The 22,220-nt window shown below is 39.9% G+C and overlaps 1 protein-coding gene across 1 annotated transcript in view; it reads left to right on the top strand.

Annotated features, from left to right (window-relative positions):
• LOC131933823 (low-density lipoprotein receptor-related protein 4) overlaps positions 1 to 19,199 on the top strand; it is a 36,978-nt gene extending 17,779 nt beyond the window's left edge. The window contains exons 15-20 of the mRNA XM_059290379.1: positions 828 to 906; positions 1,929 to 2,092; positions 3,704 to 3,869; positions 8,654 to 8,781; positions 9,340 to 9,496; positions 19,042 to 19,199. Of these exons, the coding sequence (XP_059146362.1) occupies positions 828 to 906; positions 1,929 to 2,092; positions 3,704 to 3,869; positions 8,654 to 8,781; positions 9,340 to 9,496; positions 19,042 to 19,147 (800 nt within the window). The 3' untranslated portion in view covers positions 19,148 to 19,199. The remainder of the gene's footprint in view (positions 1 to 827; positions 907 to 1,928; positions 2,093 to 3,703; positions 3,870 to 8,653; positions 8,782 to 9,339; positions 9,497 to 19,041) is intronic.
• Positions 19,200 to 22,220: the final 3,021 nt, after the last annotated feature.

The following is a 22,220-nucleotide window of genomic DNA, read 5'->3' as shown; positions in this document are numbered from 1 at the left end:
CTTATGTTTCAGATAGTCCAATTGACTTATGTTTCAAATAGTCCAATTGACTTATGTTTCAGATAGTCCAATTGACTTATGTTTCAGATAGTCCTATTGACTTATGTTTCAGATAATTCAATTTACTTTTTTCAGATAGTTCAATTGACTTATGCTTCAGATAGTCCAATTGACTTATGTTTCAGATAGTCCAAATCATTTATGTTTCAGATAGTCCAATTGACTTATGTTTCAGATAGTCCAATTAATTTATGTTTCAGATAGTCCAATTGACTTATGTTTCAGATAGTCCTATTGACTTATGTTTCAGATAGTCCTATTGACTTATGTTTCAGATAGTCTAATTGACTTATGTTTCAGATAGTCCTATTGACTTATGTTTCAGATAGTTCAATTAATTTATGTTTCAGATAGTCCAATTAATTTATGTTTCAGATAGTCCAATTGACTTATGTTTCAGATAGTCCAAATCATTTATGTTTCAGATAGTCCAATTGACTTATGTTTCAGATAGTCCAATTAATTTATGTTTCAGATAGTCCAATTGACTTATGTTTCAGATAGTCCTATTGACTTATGTTTCAGATAGTCCAATTGACTTATGTTTCAGATAGTCCAATTGACTTATGTTTCAGATAGTCCAATTGACTTGTTTTAGATAGTCCAATTGACTGGTTTTAGATAGCCCTATACACTTGTGTGTCTGATACACCAGTTGACTTATGTTTCAGATAGTGCAATTGCCTTATTTCAGATGATTCAATTTACTTATTTCAGATAGTCCAATTGACTTATGTTTCAGATAGTCCAATTGACTTATGTTTCAGATAGTCCAATTGACAATTTTCTGATCTTCGCTCAGGTCGATACTGGACTAATCGTGCGAATGGATCTAAACACATACAGGTGAGTGGGGTGGAGATGATAGGTTATCAAATTACCACGTAACTCACACAGACGTTTGCAAGTAAACCGAATAGATGACATTAGCAGACATGTCAGAATTTCAATTTGTCCATTTAAACTATGATACCAATTTGTCATTTAAACTATGACACCAATTTGTCATTTAAACTATGACACCAATTTATCATTTAAACTATGACACCAATTTGTAATTTAAACTATGATACCAAGTTGTCATTTAAACTATGACATAAAGTTGTCATTTAAACTATGATACCAAGTTGTCATTTAAACTATGACACCAATTTGTCATTAAAACTATGATACCAATTTGTCATTAAAACTATGACACCAATTTGTCATTTAAACTATGACACCAATTTGTCATTTAAACTATGACACCAATTTATCATTTAAACTATGACACCAATTTGTAATTTAAACTATGATACCAAGTTGTCATTTAAACTATGACATAAAGTTGTCATTTAAACTATGATACCAAGTTGTCATTTAAACTATGACACCAATTTGTCATTAAAACTATGATACCAATTTGTCATTAAAACTATGACACCAATTTGTCATTTAAACTATGACACCAATTTGTCATTTAAACTATGACACCAATTTGACATTTAAAATATGACACCAAGTTGTCATTTAAACTATGACACCGATTTATCATTTAAACTATGACACCAATTTGTCATTTAAACTATGACATCAATTTGTCCTTTAAACTTTGACACCAATTTGTCATTTAAACTTTGACACCAATTTGTCATTTAAACTATGACACCAAGTTGTCATTTAAACTATGACACCAATTTGTCATTTAAACTATGACACCAATTTGTCATTTAAACTATGACACCAATTTGTCATTTAAACTATGACACCAATTTGTCATTTAAACTTTGACACCAATTTGTCATTTAAACTATGACACCAATTTGTCATTTAAACTATGACACCAATTTGTCATTTAAACTTTGACACCAATTTGTCCATGCCCACAGCTACACAATGATCCCAGTGGGCTACTCACCCAACCCTGTGGCCATCACCTTTGACCCCAACGACCAACTCATCTACTTCTCTGAGGTGTACACAAACGGCTCAGAGATTCGAACCACGAACCACAGAGGGACCAGTGTACACTCTCTGCCGAATATTCCGCCAGGTCAGTCATACTTTCTCTGGTTTCAAATATTTCATTGTCTTTTTAAAAAAATATATGCCCATAGAGTCTAAACATTTTTAAGCAAAAATGTGCTTTTAAAAATTAACTCTAGATACATCAATTCTAATAGACACACATTCTTACATCATTATTGTTGACATGGATTTAAAAAAACGTGTTTAATTAGATATTGCAATCAGAGCGACCGTAAAATAATAAAAAATTAAAACTTAAGCCAGAAAATAATTCAGAAATGTAATATTTTTAGAATCAATGTTATAGAAGTTGCAAATCAAGAGAACATGAAAATGATTTTTTGAGTTTCATGCTACATTTCTATTTGTTTTCATCAAGCCTAAGTTATAACCTGAAGTTTCACTTGCATACGACAAACATGGATTGGCTTTACAGGAATTCTGTGGTCGATATTCTGAAAACCCAATTAAAAATAAACCGGGAGTGATCTCCCCTAAACTTTCTCGAAAGTTTTTTTGAGAAATCGGAAATAGCGTAAATTACTACTTCCGTTCGACGGAAATTACTCAAAATTTGATAGAAGGCAGAGAATTAAATCTTTTACTTATGTGGGAAATTTCATTTGTCTATCTGAAAATAGTACTCAAGTAATAAGCTTTTGAAAAATTCAAAGTAGAAAAAGTTCCACTTCCGGTTATCGGAAATCGCTCAAAAGTTGATACAGATCTACGATTGTAATATAATACTTATATATGAAATTTCATCAACCTAGCTGTAACGGTACTCAAGTTATTGTGTTTACACACACACACACACACACGCAGACACACAGACACACATACAAACAGACATACGGAAAAGATTGCAAAACTATGTTTTTCCGACTCAGGGAGCCCTAAAACGTCGAGATTTGCAAAATTCTCATTTTTTTTTTGCACGATTACTTCGTATACACGAGAAGGTAAAAATACAAATCTATAGCAATTTGTACTCAAAACTGTCGATACAATTTTTAAAGTTTAGCCATTTTTGTTTTCTATTGCTGTGATAAATAAATTCAACTAAATTGCTTTTGGCTTTTAAAAAGCTTTCCTTAGTTATTGAAATTACGACAATATTTAGTAAAGTCCAACAAAAGTCAAACAGATTTTTAACCATATTTATTTAAATAACAAGGACATCATTTTTAAAATATTCAAAGTGCCTTTCGAATACTTAGAAGACTATTCTCGGTTGAGTCGATTTCAAGTGAAACAAATACGCTTTGTTCTCTATCCTTCGAGTAATTGTAAGCATTAACTTATGTAGCTGTGTCGTGTGTTTGATGTTGATCGATCTATGTGTAGCTGAGCCGTGTGTTTGATGTTGATCGATCTCTGTGTATCTGAGCCTTGTGTTTGATGTTGATCGATCTATATGTAGCTGTGCCGTGTGTTAGGTGTTTGATGTTGATCGATCTATATGTAGCTGTGCCGTGTGTTAGGTATTTGATGTTGATCGATCTCTGTGTAGCTGAGCCGTGTGTTTGATGTTGATCGATCTCTGTGTAGCTGAGCCGTGTGTTTGATGTTGATCGATCTCTGTGTAGTTGAGCCGTGTGTTTGATGTTGATCGATCTCTTTACCCAAACACCAGGCAGTGTGATTGACGGGCTTGCCATCGACAAGTCCAGGAATGTGCTGTTCTATACGGATGCCGGCAACAAGAGGATCGTATCGGTGGATCCAAACGGTTCTGGCTTCAAGATAGTCAGCGCCAACGTGGACCAACCGCGGGGTCTGGCACTCGATAGGAAGACTGGGTAGGTTGTTCCTCATCAACTACATCAATAGATAGGAAGACTGGGTAGGTTGTTCCTCATCAACTACATCAATAGATAGGAAGACGGGGTAGGTTGTTCCTCATCAACTACATCAATAGATAGGAAGACTGGGTAGGTTGTTCCTCATCAACTACATCAATAGATAGGCAGACTGGGTAGGTTGTTCCTCATCAACTACATCAATAGATAGGAAGACTGGGTAGGTTGTTCCACATCAACTACATCAATAGATAGGAAGACGGGGTAGGTTGTTCCTCATCAACTACATCAATAGATAGGAAGACTGGGTAGGTTGTTCCTCATCAACTACATCAATAGATAGGAAGACTGGGTAGGTTGTTCCACATCAACTACATCAATAGATAGGAAGACGGGGTAGGTTGTTCCTCATCAACTACATCAATAGATAGGAAGACTGGGTAGGTTGTTCCTCATCAACTACATCAATAGATAGGAAAACTGGGTAGGTTGTTCCTCATCAACTACATCAATAGATAGGAAGACTGGGTAGGTTGTTCCTCATCAACTACATCAATAGATAGGAAGACTGGGTAGGTTGTTCCTCATCAACTACATCAATAGATAGGAAGACTGGGTAGGTTGTTCCACATCAACTACATCAATAGATAGGAAGACTGGGTAGGTTGTTCCTCATCAACTACATCAATAGATAGGAAGACTGGGTAGGTTGTTCCTCATCAACTACATCAATAGATAGGAAGACTGGGTAGGTTGTTCCACATCAACTACATCAATAGATAGGAAGACTGGGTAGGTTGTTCCTCATCAACTACATCAATAGATAGGAAGACTGGGTAGGTTGTTCCTCATCAACTACATCAATAGATAGGAAGACTGGGTAGGTTGTTCCTCATCAACTACATCAATAGATAGGAAGACTGGGTAGGTTGTTCCACATCAACTACATCAATAGATAGGAAGACTGGGTAGGTTGTTCCTCATCAACTACATCAATAGATAGGAAGACTGGGTAGGTTGTTCCTCATCAACTACATCAATAGATAGGAAGACTGGGTAGGTTGTTCCACATCAACTACATCAATAGATAGGAAGACTGGGTAGGTTGTTCCTCATCAACTACATCAATAGATAGGAAGACTGGGTAGGTTGTTCCTCATCAACTACATCAATAGATAGGAAGACTGGGTAGGTTGTTCCTCATCAACTACATCAATAGATAGAAAGAATGGTTAGGTTGTTCCTCATCAACTACATCAATAGATAGGAAGACTGGGTAGGTTGTTCCTCATCAACTACATCACTAAATAGGAAGACTGGGTAGGTTGTTCCTCATCAACTACATCAATAGATAGGAAGACTGGGTAGGTTGTTCCACATCAACTACATCAATAGATAGGAAGACTGGGTAGGTTGTTCCTCATCAACTACATCAATAGATAGGAAGACTGGGTAGGTTGTTCCTCATCAACTACATCAATAGATAGGAAGACTGGGTAGGTTGTTCCTCATCAACTACATCAATAGATAGGAAGACTGGGTAGGTTGTTCCACATCAACTACATCAATAGATAGGAAGACTGAGTAGGTTGTTCCTCATCAACTACATCAATAGATAGGAAGACTGGGTAGGTTGTTCCTCATCAACTACATCAATAGATAGGAAGACTGGGTAGGTTGTTCCACATCAACTACATCAATAGATAGGAAGACTGGGTAGGTTGTTCCTCATCAACTACATCAATAGATAGGAAGACTGGGTAGGTTGTTCCTCATCAACTACATCAATAGATAGGAAGACTGGGTAGGTTGTTCCTCATCAACTACATCAATAGATAGAAAGAATGGTTAGGTTGTTCCTCATCAACTACATCAATAGATAGGAAGACTGGGTAGGTTGTTCCTCATCAACTACATCACTAAATAGGAAGACTGGGTAGGTTGTTCCTCATCAACTACATCAATAGATAGGAAGACTGGGTAGGTTGTTCCTCATCAACTACATCAATAGATAGGAAGACTGGGTAGGTTGTTCCACATCAACTACATCAATAGATAGGAAGACTGGGTAGGTTGTTCCTCATCAACTACATCAATAGATAGGAAGACTGGGTAGGTTGTTCCTCATCAACAACATCAATAGATAGGAAGACTGGGTAGGTTGTTCCTCATCAACTACATCAATAGATAGGAAGACTGGGTAGGTTGTTCCTCATCAACTACATCAATAGATAGGAAGACTGGGTAGGTTGTTCCTCATCAACTACATCAATAGATAGGAAGACTGGGTAGGTTGTTCCTCATCAACTACATCAATAGATAGGAAGACTGGGTAGGTTGTTCCACATCAACTACATCAATAGATAGGAAGACTGGGTAGGTTGTTCCTCATCAACTACATCAATAGATAGGAAGACTGGGTAGGTTGTTCCTCATCAACTACATCAATAGATAGGAAGACTGGGTAGGTTGTTCCTCATCAACTACATCAATAGATAGGAAGACTGGGTAGGTTGTTCCACATCAACTACATCAATAGATAGGAAGACTGGGTAGGTTGTTCCTCATCAACTACATCAATAGATAGGAAGACTGGGTAGGTTGTTCCACATCAACTATATCAATAGATAGGAAGACTGGGTAGGTTGTTCCACATCAACTACATCAATAGATAGGAAGACTGGGTAGGTTGTTCCTCATCAACTACATCAATAGATAGGAAGACTGGGTAGGTTGTTCCTCATCAACTACATCAATAGATAGGAAGACTGGGTAGGTTGTTCCTCATCAACTACATCAATAGATAGGAAGACTGGGTAGGTTGTTCCTCATCAACTACATCAATAGATAGGAAGACTGGGTAGGTTGTTCCTCATCAACTACATCAATAGATAGGAAGACTGGGTAGGTTGTTCCTCATCAACTACATCAATAGATAGGAAGACTGGGTAGGTTGTTCCTCATCAACTACATCAATAGATAGGAAGACTGGGTAGGTTGTTCCACATCAACTACATCAATAGATAGGAAGACTGGGTAGGTTGTTCCACATCAACTACATCAATAGATAGGAAGACTGGGTAGGTTGTTCCTCATCAACTACATCAATAGATAGGAAGACTGGGTAGGTTGTTCTTCATCAACTACATCAATAGATAGGAAGACTGGGTAGGTTGTTCCTCATCAACTACATCAATAGATAGGAAGACTGGGTAGGTTGTTCCTCATCAACTACATCAATAGATAGGAAGACTGGGTAGGTTGTTCCTCATCAACTACATCAATAGATAGGAAGACTGGGTAGGTTGTTTTTCATCAACTACATCAATAGATAGGAAGACTGGGTAGGTTGTTCCTCATCAACTACATCAATAGATAGGAAGACTGGGTAGGTTGTTCCTCATCAACTACATCAATAGATAGGAAGACTGGGTAGGTTGTTCCTCATCAACTACATCAATAGATAGGAAGACTGGGTAGGTTGTTCCACATCAACTACATCAATAGATAGGAAGACTGGGTAGGTTGTTCCTCATCAACTACATCAATAGATAGGAAGACTGGGTAGGTTGTTCCTCATCAACTACATCAATAGATAGGAAGACTGGGTAGGTTGTTCCACATCAACTACATCAATAGATAGGAAGACTGGGTAGGTTGTTCCTCATCAACTACATCAATAGATAGGAAGACTGGGTAGGTTGTTCCTCATCAACTACATCAATAGATAGGAAGACTGGGTAGGTTGTTCCACATCAACTACATCAATAGATAGGAAGACTGGGTAGGTTGTTCCTCATCAACTACATCAATAGATAGGAAGACTGGGTAGGTTGTTCCTCATCAACTACATCAATAGATAGGAAGACTGGGTAGGTTGTTCCACATCAACTACATCAATAGATAGGAAGACTGGGTAGGTTGTTTCTCATCAACTACATCAATAGATAGGAAGACTGGGTAGGTTGTTCCTCATCAACTACATCAATAGATAGGAAGACTGGGTAGGTTGTTCCTCATCAACTACATCAATAGATAGGAAGACTGGGTAGGTTGTTCCTCATCAACTACATCAATAGATAGGAAGACTGGGTAGGTTGTTCCTCATCAACTACATCAATAGATAGGAAGACTGGGTAGGTTGTTCCTCATCAACTACATCAATAGATAGGAAAACTGGGTAGGTTGTTCCTCATCAACTACATCAATAGATAGGAAGACTGGGTAGGTTGTTCCTCATCAACTACATCAATAGATAGGAAGACTGGGTAGGTTGTTCCTCATCAACTACATCAATAGATAGGAAGACTGGGTAGGTTGTTCCTCATCAACTACATCAATAGATAGGAAGACTGGGTAGGTTGTTCCTCATCAACTACATCAATAGATAGGAAGACTGGGTAGGTTGTTCCTCATCAACTACATCAATAGATAGGAAGACTGGGTAGGTTGTTCCTCATCAACTACATCAATAGATAGGAAGACTGGGTAGGTTGTTCCTCATCAACTACATCAATAGATAGGGGAATATTCTAGATCTACATCAACTACATCCATAGATAGGAAGACTGGGTAGGTTGGTCCTCATCAACTACATCAATAGATAGGAAGACTGGATAGGTTGGTCCTCATCAACTACATCACTAGATAAGGGAAGATGTTCTAGATCTACATTAACTACATCAATAGATAGGGGAAGATGTTCTAGATCTATATGAACAAATAAGGCTCTAGATTGAAGTCTAGATGCACCGAGACAATACTATTGTGGCCATTGGTTTCAGTGTTGTGTTTTGGACTGACTGGGGCGCTTCTCCTAAGATTGAGAAAGCAAACTACGACGGTTCTAACCGACAGACGCTCGTCAACACTGGACTTTCTCAACCCAACGGCATCGCTGTTGATCCTGACGGTAGCTTCCATTTTGTTTACAAACTTTTAACACTCAAATATTGTTTAACAGGTTTGATCCATTTCGGATGGTTTAAAATGGTTATATTTGTCAATTTTACATTAACATTTTACATTTGAATGTTGGGACACAATATATATATATATATATATATATATATATATATATATATATATATATATATATATATATATATATATATATATATATATATATATATATATATATATATATATATATATATATATATAATATATATATATATATATATATATATATATATACATACATACATACATACATACATATATATATATATATATATATATATATATATATATATATATATATATATATATATATATATATATATATATATATATATATATATATATATATATGTATATATATATATATATATATATATATATATATATATATATATATATATATATATATATATATATATATATATATATATATATATATATACATACATACAAAATGTAACATTGTGTTTTGATTAACCCAACCTTTCCCTTACGTCCCCAACTTTAGCTGGCCTGTTGTATTTCTGTGACTCGGGTCGTAAAACCATCGAGGTGGTCAACATTGACGGCACCCACAGAAAAGTTCTCTTCAGGGACTACACCGCTCACTTCTTCGGTCTGACCATCACATCACAGTACATTTACTACAGCGACTGGACCAAATGGTAGGTGACAGCATCATACATGTCCCACGTGGCATCGCTACTGTCCAATGTCAACACTTACATCTTACATCATCCCAACTGTCCAATGTCAACACTTACATCATCCCAACTGTCCAATGTCAACACTTACATCATCCCAACTGTCCAATGTCAACACTTACATCATCCCAACTGTCCAATGTCAACACTTACATCATCCCAACTGTCCAATGTCAACACTTACATCATCCCAACTGTCCAATGTCAACACTTACATCATCCCAACTGTCCAATGTCAACACTTACATCATCCCAACTGTCCAATGTCAACACTTACATCATCCCAACTGTCCAATGTCAACACTTACATCATCCCAACTGTCCAATGTCAACACTTACATCATCCCAACTGTCCAATGTCATCTGTGACATCATCCCAACTGTCCAATGTCAACACTTACATCATCCCAACTGTCCAATGTCAACACTTACATCATCCCAACTGTCCAATGTCAACACTTACATCATCCCAACTGTCCAATGTCAACACTTACATCATCCCAACTGTCCAATGTCAACACTTACATCATCCCAACTGTCCAATGTCATCTGTGACATCATCCCAACTGTCCAATGTCAACACTTACATCATCCCAACTGTCCAATGTCAACACTTACATCATCCCAACTGTCCAATGTCAACACTTACATCATCCCAACTGTCCAATGTCAACACTTACATCATCCCAACTGTCCAATGTCAACACTTACATCATCCCAACTGTCCAATGTCAACACTTACATCATCCCAACTGTCCAATGTCATCTGTGACATCATCCCAACTGTCCAATGTCAACACTTACATCATCCCAACTGTCCAATGTCAACACTTACATCATCCCAACTGTCCAATGTCAACACTTACATCATCCCAACTGTCCAATGTCAACACTTACATCATCCCAACTGTCCAATGTCAACACTTACATCATCCCAACTGTCCAGTCAACACTTACATCATCCCAACTGTCCAATGTCAACACTTACATCATCCCAACTGTCCAATGTCAACACTTACATCATCCCAACTGTCCAATGTCAACACTTACATCATCCCAACTGTCCAATGTCATCTGTGACATCATCCCAACTGTCCAATGTCAACACTTACATCATCCCAACTGTCCAATGTCAACACTTACATCATCCCAACTGTCCAATGTCAACACTTACATCATCCCAACTGTCCAATGTCAACACTTACATCATCCCAACTGTCCAATGTCATCTGTGACATCATCCCAACTGTCCAATGTCAACACTTACATCATCCCAACTGTCCAATGTCAACACTTACATCATCCCAACTGTCCAATGTCATCTGTGACATCATCCCAACTGTCCAATGTCAACACTTACATCATCCCAACTGTCCAGTCAACACTTACATCATCCCAACTGTCCAATGTCATCTGTGACATCATCCCAACTGTCCAATGTCAACACTTACATCATCCCAACTGTCCAATGTCAACACTTACATCATCCCAACTGTCCAGTCAACACTTACATCATCCCAACTGTCTAATGTCAACACTTACATCATCCCAACTGTCCAATGTCAACACTTACATCATCCCAACTGTCCAATGTCAACACTTACATCATCCCAACTGTCCAATGTCAACACTTACATCATCCCAACTGTCCAATGTCAACACTTACATCATCCCAACTGTCCAATGTCATCTGTGACATCATCCCAACTGTCCAATGTCAACACTTACATCATCCCAACTGTCCAATGTCAACACTTACATCATCCCAACTGTCCAATGTCAACACTTACATCATCCCAACTGTCCAATGTCAACACTTACATCATCCCAACTGTCCAATGTCATCTGTGACATCATCCCAACTGTCCAATGTCAACACTTACATCATCCCAACTGTCCAATGTCAACACTTACATCATCCCAACTGTCCAATGTCAACACTTACATCATCCCAACTGTCCAATGTCAACACTTACATCATCCCAACTGTCCAATGTCATCTGTGACATCATCCCAACTGTCCAATGTCAACACTTACATCATCCCAACTGTCCAATGTCAACACTTACATCATCCCAACTGTCCAATGTCATCTGTGACATCATCCCAACTGTCCAATGTCAACACTTACATCATCCCAACTGTCCAGTCAACACTTACATCATCCCAACTGTCCAATGTCATCTGTGACATCATCCCAACTGTCCAATGTCAACACTTACATCATCCCAACTGTCCAATGTCAACACTTACATCATCCCAACTGTCCAGTCAACACTTACATCATCCCAACTGTCTAATGTCAACACTTACATCATCCCAACTGTCCAATGTCAACACTTACATCATCCCAACTGTCCAATGTCATCTGTGACATCATCCCAACTGTCCAATGTCATCTGTGACATCATCCCAACTGTCCAATGTCAACACTTACATCATCCCAACTGTCCAATGTCATCTGTGACATCATCCCAACTGTCCAATGTCATCTGTGACATCATCCCAACTGTCCAATGTCAACACTTACATCATCCCAACTGTCCAGTCAACACTTACATCATCCCAACTGTCCAATGTCATCTGTGACATCATCCCAACTGTCCAATGTCAACACTTACATCATCCCAACTGTCCAATGTCAACACTTACATCATCCCAACTGTCCAATGTCAACACTTACATCATCCCAACTGTCCAATGTCATCTGTGACATCATCCCAACTGTCCAATGTCATCTGTGACATCATCCCAACTGTCCAATGTCAACACTTACATCATCCTAACTGTCCAATGTCATCTGTGACATCATCCCAACTGTCCAATGTCATCTGTGACATCATCCCAACTGTCCAATGTCAACACTTACATCATCCCAACTATCCAGTCAACACAAACATCATCCCAACTGTCCAATGTCAACACTTACATCATCCCAACTGTCCAATGTCAACACTTACATCATCCCAACTGTCCAATGTCAACACTTACATCATCCCAACTGTCCAATGTCATCTGTGACATCATCCCAACTGTCCAATGTCAACACTTACATCATCCCAACTGTCCAATGTCAACACTTACATCATCCCAACTGTCCAATGTCAACACTTACATCATCCCAACTGTCCAGTCAACACTTACATCATCCCAACTGTCCAATGTCAACACTTACATCATCCCAACTGTCCAATGTCAACACTTACATCATCCCAACTGTCCAATGTCAACACTTACATCATCCCAACTGTCCAATGTCAACACTTACATCATCCCAACTGTCCAATGTCAACACTTACATCATCCCAACTGTCCAATGTCAACACTTACATCATCCCAACTGTCCAATGTCAACACTTACATCATCCCAACTGTCCAATGTCAACACTTACATCATCCCAACTGTCCAATGTCAACACTTACATCATCCCAACTGTCCAATGTCAACACTTACATCATCCCAACTGTCCAATGTCATCTGTGACATCATCCCAACTGTCCAATGTCAACACTTACATCATCCCAACTGTCCAATGTCAACACTTACATCATCCCAACTGTCCAATGTCAACACTTACATCATCCCAACTGTCCAATGTCAACACTTACATCATCCCAACTGTCCAATGTCAACACTTACATCATCCCAACTGTCCAATGTCAACACTTACATCATCCCAACTGTCCAATGTCATCTGTGACATCATCCCAACTGTCCAATGTCAACACTTACATCATCCCAACTGTCCAATGTCAACACTTACATCATCCCAACTGTCCAATGTCAACACTTACATCATCCCAACTGTCCAATGTCAACACTTACATCATCCCAACTGTCCAATGTCATCTGTGACATCATCCCAACTGTCCAATGTCAACACTTACATCATCCCAACTGTCCAATGTCAACACTTACATCATCCCAACTGTCCAATGTCAACACTTACATCATCCCAACTGTCCAATGTCATCTGTGACATCATCCCAACTGTCCAATGTCAACACTTACATCATCCCAACTGTCCAATGTCAACACTTACATCATCCCAACTGTCCAATGTCAACACTTACATCATCCCAACTGTCCAATGTCAACACTTACATCATCCCAACTGTCCAATGTCATCTGTGACATCATCCCAACTGTCCAATGTCAATACTTACATCATCCCACCTGTCCAATGTCATCACTTACATCATCCCAACTGTCCAATGTCAACACTTACATCATCCCAACTGTCCAATGTCAACACTTACATCATCCCAACTGTCCAATGTCAACACTTACATCATCCCAACTGTCCAATGTCATCTGTGACATCATCCCAACTGTCCAATGTCAACACTTACATCATCCCAACTGTCCAATGTCAACACTTACATCATCCCAACTGTCCAATGTCAACACTTACATCATCCCAACTGTCCAATGTCAACACTTACATCATCCCAACTGTCCAATGTCATCTGTGACATCATCCCAACTGTCCAATGTCAACACTTACATCATCCCAACTGTCCAATGTCAACACTTACATCATCCCAACTGTCCAATGTCAACACTTACATCATCCCAACTGTCCAATGTCAACACTTACATCATCCCAACTGTCCAATGTCAACACTTACATCATCCCAACTGTCCAATGTCAACACTTACATCATCCCAACTGTCCAATGTCAACACTTACATCATCCCAACTGTCCAATGTCAACACTTACATCATCCCAACTGTCCAATGTCAACACTTACATCATCCCAACTGTCCAATGTCATCTGTGACATCATCCCAACTGTCCAATGTCAACACTTACATCATCCCAACTGTCCAATGTCAACACTTACATCATCCCAACTGTCCAATGTCAACACTTACATCATCCCAACTGTCCAATGTCAACACTTACATCATCCCAACTGTCCAATGTCAACACTTACATCATCCCAACTGTCCAATGTCAACACTTACATCATCCCAACTGTCCAATGTCAACACTTACATCATCCCAACTGTCCAATGTCAACACTTACATCATCCCAACTGTCCAATGTCAACACTTACATCATCCCAACTGTCCAATGTCAACACTTACATCATCCCAACTGTCCAATGTCAACACTTACATCATCCCAACTGTCCAATGTCATCTGTGACATCATCCCAACTGTCCAATGTCAACACTTACATCATCCCAACTGTCCAGTCAACACTTACATCATCCCAACTGTCCAATGTCAACACTTACATCATCCCAACTGTCCAATGTCAACATTTACATCATCCCAACTGTCCAATGTCAACACTTACATCATCCCAACTGTCCAATGTCAACACTTACATCATCCCAACTGTCCAATGTCAACACTTACATCATCCCAACTGTCCAATGTCAACACTTACATCATCCCAACTGTCCAATGTCAACACTTACATCATCCCAACTGTCCAATGTCAACACTTACATCATCCCAACTGTCCAATGTCAACACTTACATCATCCCAACTGTCCAATGTCAACACTTACATCATCCCAACTGTCCAATGTCAACACTTACATCATCCCAACTGTCCAATGTCAACACTTACATCATCCCAACTGTCCAATGTCAACACTTACATCATCCCAACTGTCCAATGTCATCTGTGACATCATCCCAACTGTCCAATGTCAACACTTACATCATCCCAACTGTCCAATGTCAACACTTACATCATCCCAACTGTCCAATGTCAACACTTACATCATCCCAACTGTCCAATGTCAACACTTACATCATCCCAACTGTCCAATGTCAACACTTACATCATCCCAACTGTCCAATGTCAACACTTACATCATCCCAACTGTCCAATGTCATCTGTGACATCATCCCAACTGTCCAATGTCAATACTTACATCATCCCACCTGTCCAATGTCATCACTTACATCATCCCAACTGTCCAATGTCAACACTTACATCATCCCAACTGTCCAATGTCAACACTTACATCATCCCAACTGTCCAATGTCAACACTTACATCATCCCAACTGTCCAATGTCAACACTTACATCATCCCAACTGTCCAATGTCAACACTTACATCATCCCAACTGTCCAATGTCATCTGTGACATCATCCCAACTGTCCAATGTCATCTGTGACATCATCCCAACTGTCCAATGTCAACACTTACATCATCCCAACTGTCCAATGTCAACACTTACATCATCCCAACTGTCCAATGTCAACACTTACATCATCCCAACTGTCCAATGTCAACACTTACATCATCCCAACTGTCCAATGTCAACACTTACATCATCCCAACTGTCCAATGTCAACACTTACATCATCCCAACTGTCCAATGTCAACACTTACATCATCCCAACTGTCCAATGTCAACACTTACATCATCCCAACTGTCCAATGTCAACACTTACATCATCCCAACTGTCCAATGTCAACACTTACATCATCCCAACTGTCCAATGTCATCTGTGACATCATCCCAACTGTCCAATGTCAACACTTACATCATCCCAACTGTCCAGTCAACACTTACATCATCCCAACTGTCCAATGTCAACACTTACATCATCCCAACTGTCCAATGTCAACACTTACATCATCCCAACTGTCCAGTCAACACTTACATCATCCCAACTGTCCAATGTCAACACTTACATCATCCCAACTGTCCAATGTCAACACTTACATCATCCCAACTGTCCAATGTCAACACTTACATCATCCCAACTGTCCAATGTCAACACTTACATCATCCCAACTGTCCAATGTCATCTGTGACATCATCCCAACTGTCCAATGTCATCTGTGACATCATCCCAACTGTCCAATGTCAACACTTACATCATCCTAACTGTCCAATGTCATCTGTGACATCATCCCAACTGTCCAATGTCATCTGTGACATCATCCCAACTGTCCAATGTCAACACTTACATCATCCCAACTGTCCAGTCAACACTTACATCATCCCAACTGTCCAATGTCATCTGTGACATCATCCCAACTGTCCAATGTCAACACTTACATCATCCCAACTGTCCAATGTCAACACTTACATCATCCCAACTGTCCAATGTCAACACTTACATCATCCCAACTGTCCAATGTCATCTGTGACATCATCCCAACTGTCCAATGTCATCTGTGACATCATCCCAACTGTCCAATGTCAACACTTACATCATCCCAACTGTCCAGTCAACACTTACATCATCCCAACTGTCCAATGTCATCTGTGACATCATCCCAACTGTCCAATGTCAACACTTACATCATCCCAACTGTCCAATGTCAACACTTACATCATCCCAACTGTCCAATGTCAACACTTACATCATCCCAACTGTCCAGTCAACACTTACATCATCCCAACTGTCCAATGTCAACACTTACATCATCCCAACTGTCCAATGTCAACACTTACATCATCCCAACTGTCCAATGTCATCTGTGACATCATCCCAACTGTCCAATGTCAACACTTACATCATCCCAACTGTCCAATGTCAACACTTACATCATCCCAACTGTCCAATGTCATCTGTGACATCATCCCAACTGTCCAATGTCAACACTTACATCATCCCAACTGTCCAATGTCAACACTTACATCATCCCAACTGTCCAATGTCAACACTTACATCATCCCAACTGTCCAATGTCAACACTTACATCATCCCAACTGTCCAATGTCAACACTTACATCATCCCAACTGTCCAATGTCAACACTTACATCATCCCAACTGTCCAATGTCATCTGTGACATCATCCCAACTGTCCAATGTCAACACTTACATCATCCCAACTGTTCAATGTCAACACCTTCATCATCCCAACTGTCCAATGTCAACACTTACATCATCCCAACTGTCCAATGTCATCTGTGACATCATCCCAACTGTCCAATGTCAACACTTACATCATCCCAACTGTCCAATGTCAACACTTACATCATCCCAACTGTCCAATGTCAACACTTACATCATCCCAACTGTCCAATGTCATCTGTGACATCATCCCAACTGTCCAATGTCAACACTTACATCATCCCAACTGTCCAATGTCAACACTTACATCATCCCAACTGTCCAATGTCAACACTTACATCATCCCAACTGTCCAATGTCATCTGTGACATCATCCCAACTGTCCAATGTCAACACTTACATCATCCCAACTGTTCAATGTCAACACCTTCATCATCCCAACTGTCCAATGTCAACACTTACATCATCCCAACTGTCCAATGTCATCTGTGACATCATCCCAACTGTCCAATGTCAACACTTACATCATCCCAACTGTCCAATGTCAACACTTACATCATCCCAACTGTCCAGTCAACACTTACATCATCCCAACTGTCTAATGTCAACACTTACATCATCCCAACTGTCCAATGTCATCACTTACATCATCCCAACTGTCCAATGTCAACACCTTCATCATCCCAACTGTCCAATGTCAACACTTACATCATCCCAACTGTCCAATGTCATCTGTGACATCATCCCAACTGTCCAATGTCAACACTTACATCATCCCAACTGTCCAATGTCAACACTTACATCATCCCAACTGTCCAGTCAACACTTACATCATCCCAACTGTCTAATGTCAACACTTACATCATCCCAACTGTCCAATGTCAACACTTACATCATCCCAACTGTCCAATGTCATCTGTGACATCATCCCAACTGTCCAATGTCAACACTTACATCATCCCAACTGTCCAATGTCAACACTTACATCATCCCAACTGTCCAATGTCATCTGTGACATCATCCCAACTGTCCAATGTCAACACTTACATCATCCCAACTGTCCAATGTCAACACTTACATCATCCCAACTGTCCAATGTCAACACTTACATCATCCCAACTGTCCAATGTCAACACTTACATCATCCCAACTGTCCAATGTCAACACTTACATCATCCCAACTGTCCAGTCAACACTTACATCATCCCAACTGTCCAATGTCATCTGTGACATCATCCCAACTGTCCAGTCAACACTTACATCATCCCAACTGTCCAATGTCATCTGTGACATCATCCCAACTGTCCAATGTCAACACTTACATCATCCCAACTGTCCAGTCAACAATTACATCATCCCAACTGTCCAATGTCAACAATTACATCATCACAAATGTCCAATGTCAACACTTACATCATCCTAACTGTCCAATGTCAACAATTACATCATCTCAAATGTCCAATGTCAACACTTACATCATCACAAATGTCCAATGTCAACACTTACATCATCCCAACTGTTCGATGTCAACATTTACATCATCCCAACTGTTCAATCTCATCTTTTAAACCATCACATCTGTCAAAATACTACCTCGTTTTCCTATAAGAATTAATAACCCATTAATAAATGCTTACTACTGTTTGAATATAACACTTATTCTCCTACTGTATAGGACCTTACAACTGTTTGAATATAACGTGTATTCTCCTACTGTACAGGAACATTTACCGACTGAACCGTGACGGCACGAATCACGTGATGGCTGGTCCAGACACCTTTCAAAAAATTAACGGCGTGTTCGCTTACCAGTCGAGTTTTTCCTGATGGCCGATGTTTCTTTGAATTCTTTCGGTATTAAATGTATTAATGCAATTGATTTAAATAGAGTTGCTTTTATTGTGATGGCTGTACTTGAAAGGAAGAAATTAAGGCAAGTTTAGAAAGATTACCAAAAAATGTAAGGGTTTGTGTAAGGGCGTCATCAGTAGATGTTAGCACCAGTGAAACAGATGCGTGCGTGCGATCATTAACAAAACAGAGATCACAAGAATCTGACATAAACTAGCTGGGACATGTTTACAACTGGCGACACTCTGGTACAACATTCACAAAACAGAGAACATTAGAATCTGACATAAACTAGCTGGGACATGTTTAGTTACAGGACATACAACTGGCGACACTCTCTCGTACAATATTCACAAAAAGGTATTCAAATCTGAGCTTTAAAAATGAGAAGTTTCATTTAGTTTTTGTTTTAAACAACTTTTCTGTTGAAACTGAAACAATACTTTCTCCATACTCTGTATACGAGAAAGTAAAAAATTAAAGTAAAAATACAAAATGAACAACAGGGAATCTCTACTTGGACAACAAAGGAATCAGAAGTGTTATCAGATACTATTTGTTGCAGTACGGTCGGCTGGATTGGCATATTATTTTGCACTTTATTTTCTGTCAAACCCTAACAGTAACCTTACCTAACCCTAACTCGTATTTCAATTTCAGCAACTCAAAGCAATTTTCTTTAAAATTAATTGAAATGCTCTTACACCGTCCCAGCCTCCAAAATACCACCGCTGTTGTTTTTACTTTCACGTATACAGAGTATAGAGAAAGTATTGTAAATGTGCACAACAATCACATGAAATTTTAATAGTTTTAGCGTTTTACACCTCAGTAATTTATCGTATATGAATATAAAGGATGTATTATAATCGTGCAAAAATCGTAATCGAGATTTTGACAAATTTTGAACGTTTTACAACCTCCCGGTGCCGAAAAAAACTTTAACAATCCTGTCCACCTTTGTGTGTATGTATGAAAACATAACTTGAGTGACGTTTCAGTAAGGTTGACTAAAGTTAATGTACAAATAAATAATTTTCTCTCAACGGTTGAGGGATTTTCGGTACACAGAAGTGGCATTTGTTTCATTCGCAAAGGCTCGTACACACAACTTTCTCCCCTTCCATAACACTTGGGGACGGTACAGGTTACTGCGTACACACAACATGCAACCCTTCCATAACACTAGGGAAGGGTTACTGCTTACACACAACTTTCACCCCTTCCATTACACTAGGGACGGTACAGGTTACTGCGTACACACAACATTCACCCCTTCCATAACACTAGGGGACGGTACAGGTTACTACGTACACACAACTTTCACCCCTTCCATAACACTAGGGACGGTACAGGTTACTGCGTACACACAACTTTCACCCCTTCCCTAACACTAGGGAAGGGTTACTGCGTACACACAATTTTCACCCCTTCCATAACACTAGGGGACGGTACAGGTTACTGCGTACACACAACATTCACCCCTTCCATAACACTAGGGGACGGTACAGGTTACTGCGTACACACAACTTTCACCCCTTCCATAACACTAGGGACGGTACAGGTTACTGCGTACACACAACTTTCAACCCTTCCATAACAGTAGGGACGGTACAGGTTACTGCGTACACACAACTTTCAACCCTTCCATAACACTAGGGACGGTACAGGTTACTGCGTACACACAACTTTCAACCCTTCCATAACACTTGGGTCGGTACAGGTTACTGCGTACACACAACTTTCACCCCTTCCATAACACTAGGGGACGGTACAGGTTACTGCGTACACACAACATGCAACCCTTCCATAACACTAGGAAAGGGTTACTGCGTACACACAACTTTCTCCCCTTCCATAACACTAGAAGACGGTATAGGTTACTGCGTACACACAACTTTCACCCCTTCCATAACACTTGGGGACGGTACAGGTTACTGCGTACACACAACTTTCACCCCTTCCATAACACTAGGGACGGTACAGTTTACTGCGTACAGACAACATTCACCCCTTCCATAACACTAGGGGACGGTACAGGTTACTGCGTACACACAACTTTCAACCCTTCCATAACACTAGGGGACGGGAAGATTACTGCGTACACACAACTTTCAACCCTTCCATAACACTAGGGAAGGGTTACTGCGTACACACAACTTTCACCCCTTCCATAACACTAGGGGACGGTACAGGTTACTGCGTACACACAACTTTCAACCCTTCCATAACACTAGGGACGGTACAGGTTACTGCGTAAACACAACTTTCACCCCTTCCATAACACTAGGGGACGGTACAGGTTACTGCGTTCACAACTTTCACCCCTTCCATAACACTAGGGACGGTACAGGTTACTACGTACACACAACTTTCACCCCTTCCATAACACTAGGGACGGTACAGGTTACTGCGTACACACAACTTTCACCCCTTCCATAACACTAGGGACGGTACAGGTTACTGCGTACACACAACATTCAACCCTTCCATAACACTAGGGACGGTACAGGTTACTGCGTACACACAACTTTCAACCCTTCCATAACACTAGGGACGGTACAGGTTACTGCGTACACACAACATTCACCCCTTCCATAACACTAGGGACGGTACAGGTTACGGCGTACACACAACATTCACCCCTTCCATAACACTAGGGGATGGTACAGGTTACTGCGTACACACAACATTCAACCCTTCCATAACACTAGGGGATGGTACAGGTTACTGCGTACACACAACATTCAACCCTTCCATAACACTAGGGGACGGGACAGGTTACTGCGTACACACAACATTCAACCCTTCCATAACACTAGGGACGGTACAGGTTACTGCGTACACACAACATTCAACCCTTCCATAACACTAGGGGACGGGACAGGTTACTGCGTACACACAACATTCAACCCTTCCATAACACTAGGGTTCGGGACAGGTTACTGCGTACACACAACATTCAACCCTTCCATAACACTAGGGGACGGGACAGGTTACTGCGTACACACAACATTCAACCCTTCCATAACACTAGGGACGGTACAGG

The sequence above is a fragment of the Physella acuta genome, unplaced genomic scaffold (genome assembly GCF_028476545.2).
Source record: "Physella acuta isolate Inbredline_101_S28 unplaced genomic scaffold, ASM2847654v3 ptg000108l, whole genome shotgun sequence".
NCBI classification, from domain to species: Eukaryota; Metazoa; Mollusca; class Gastropoda; family Physidae; genus Physella; species Physella acuta.
This window is presented reverse-complemented; position numbering and strand designations above follow the sequence as displayed.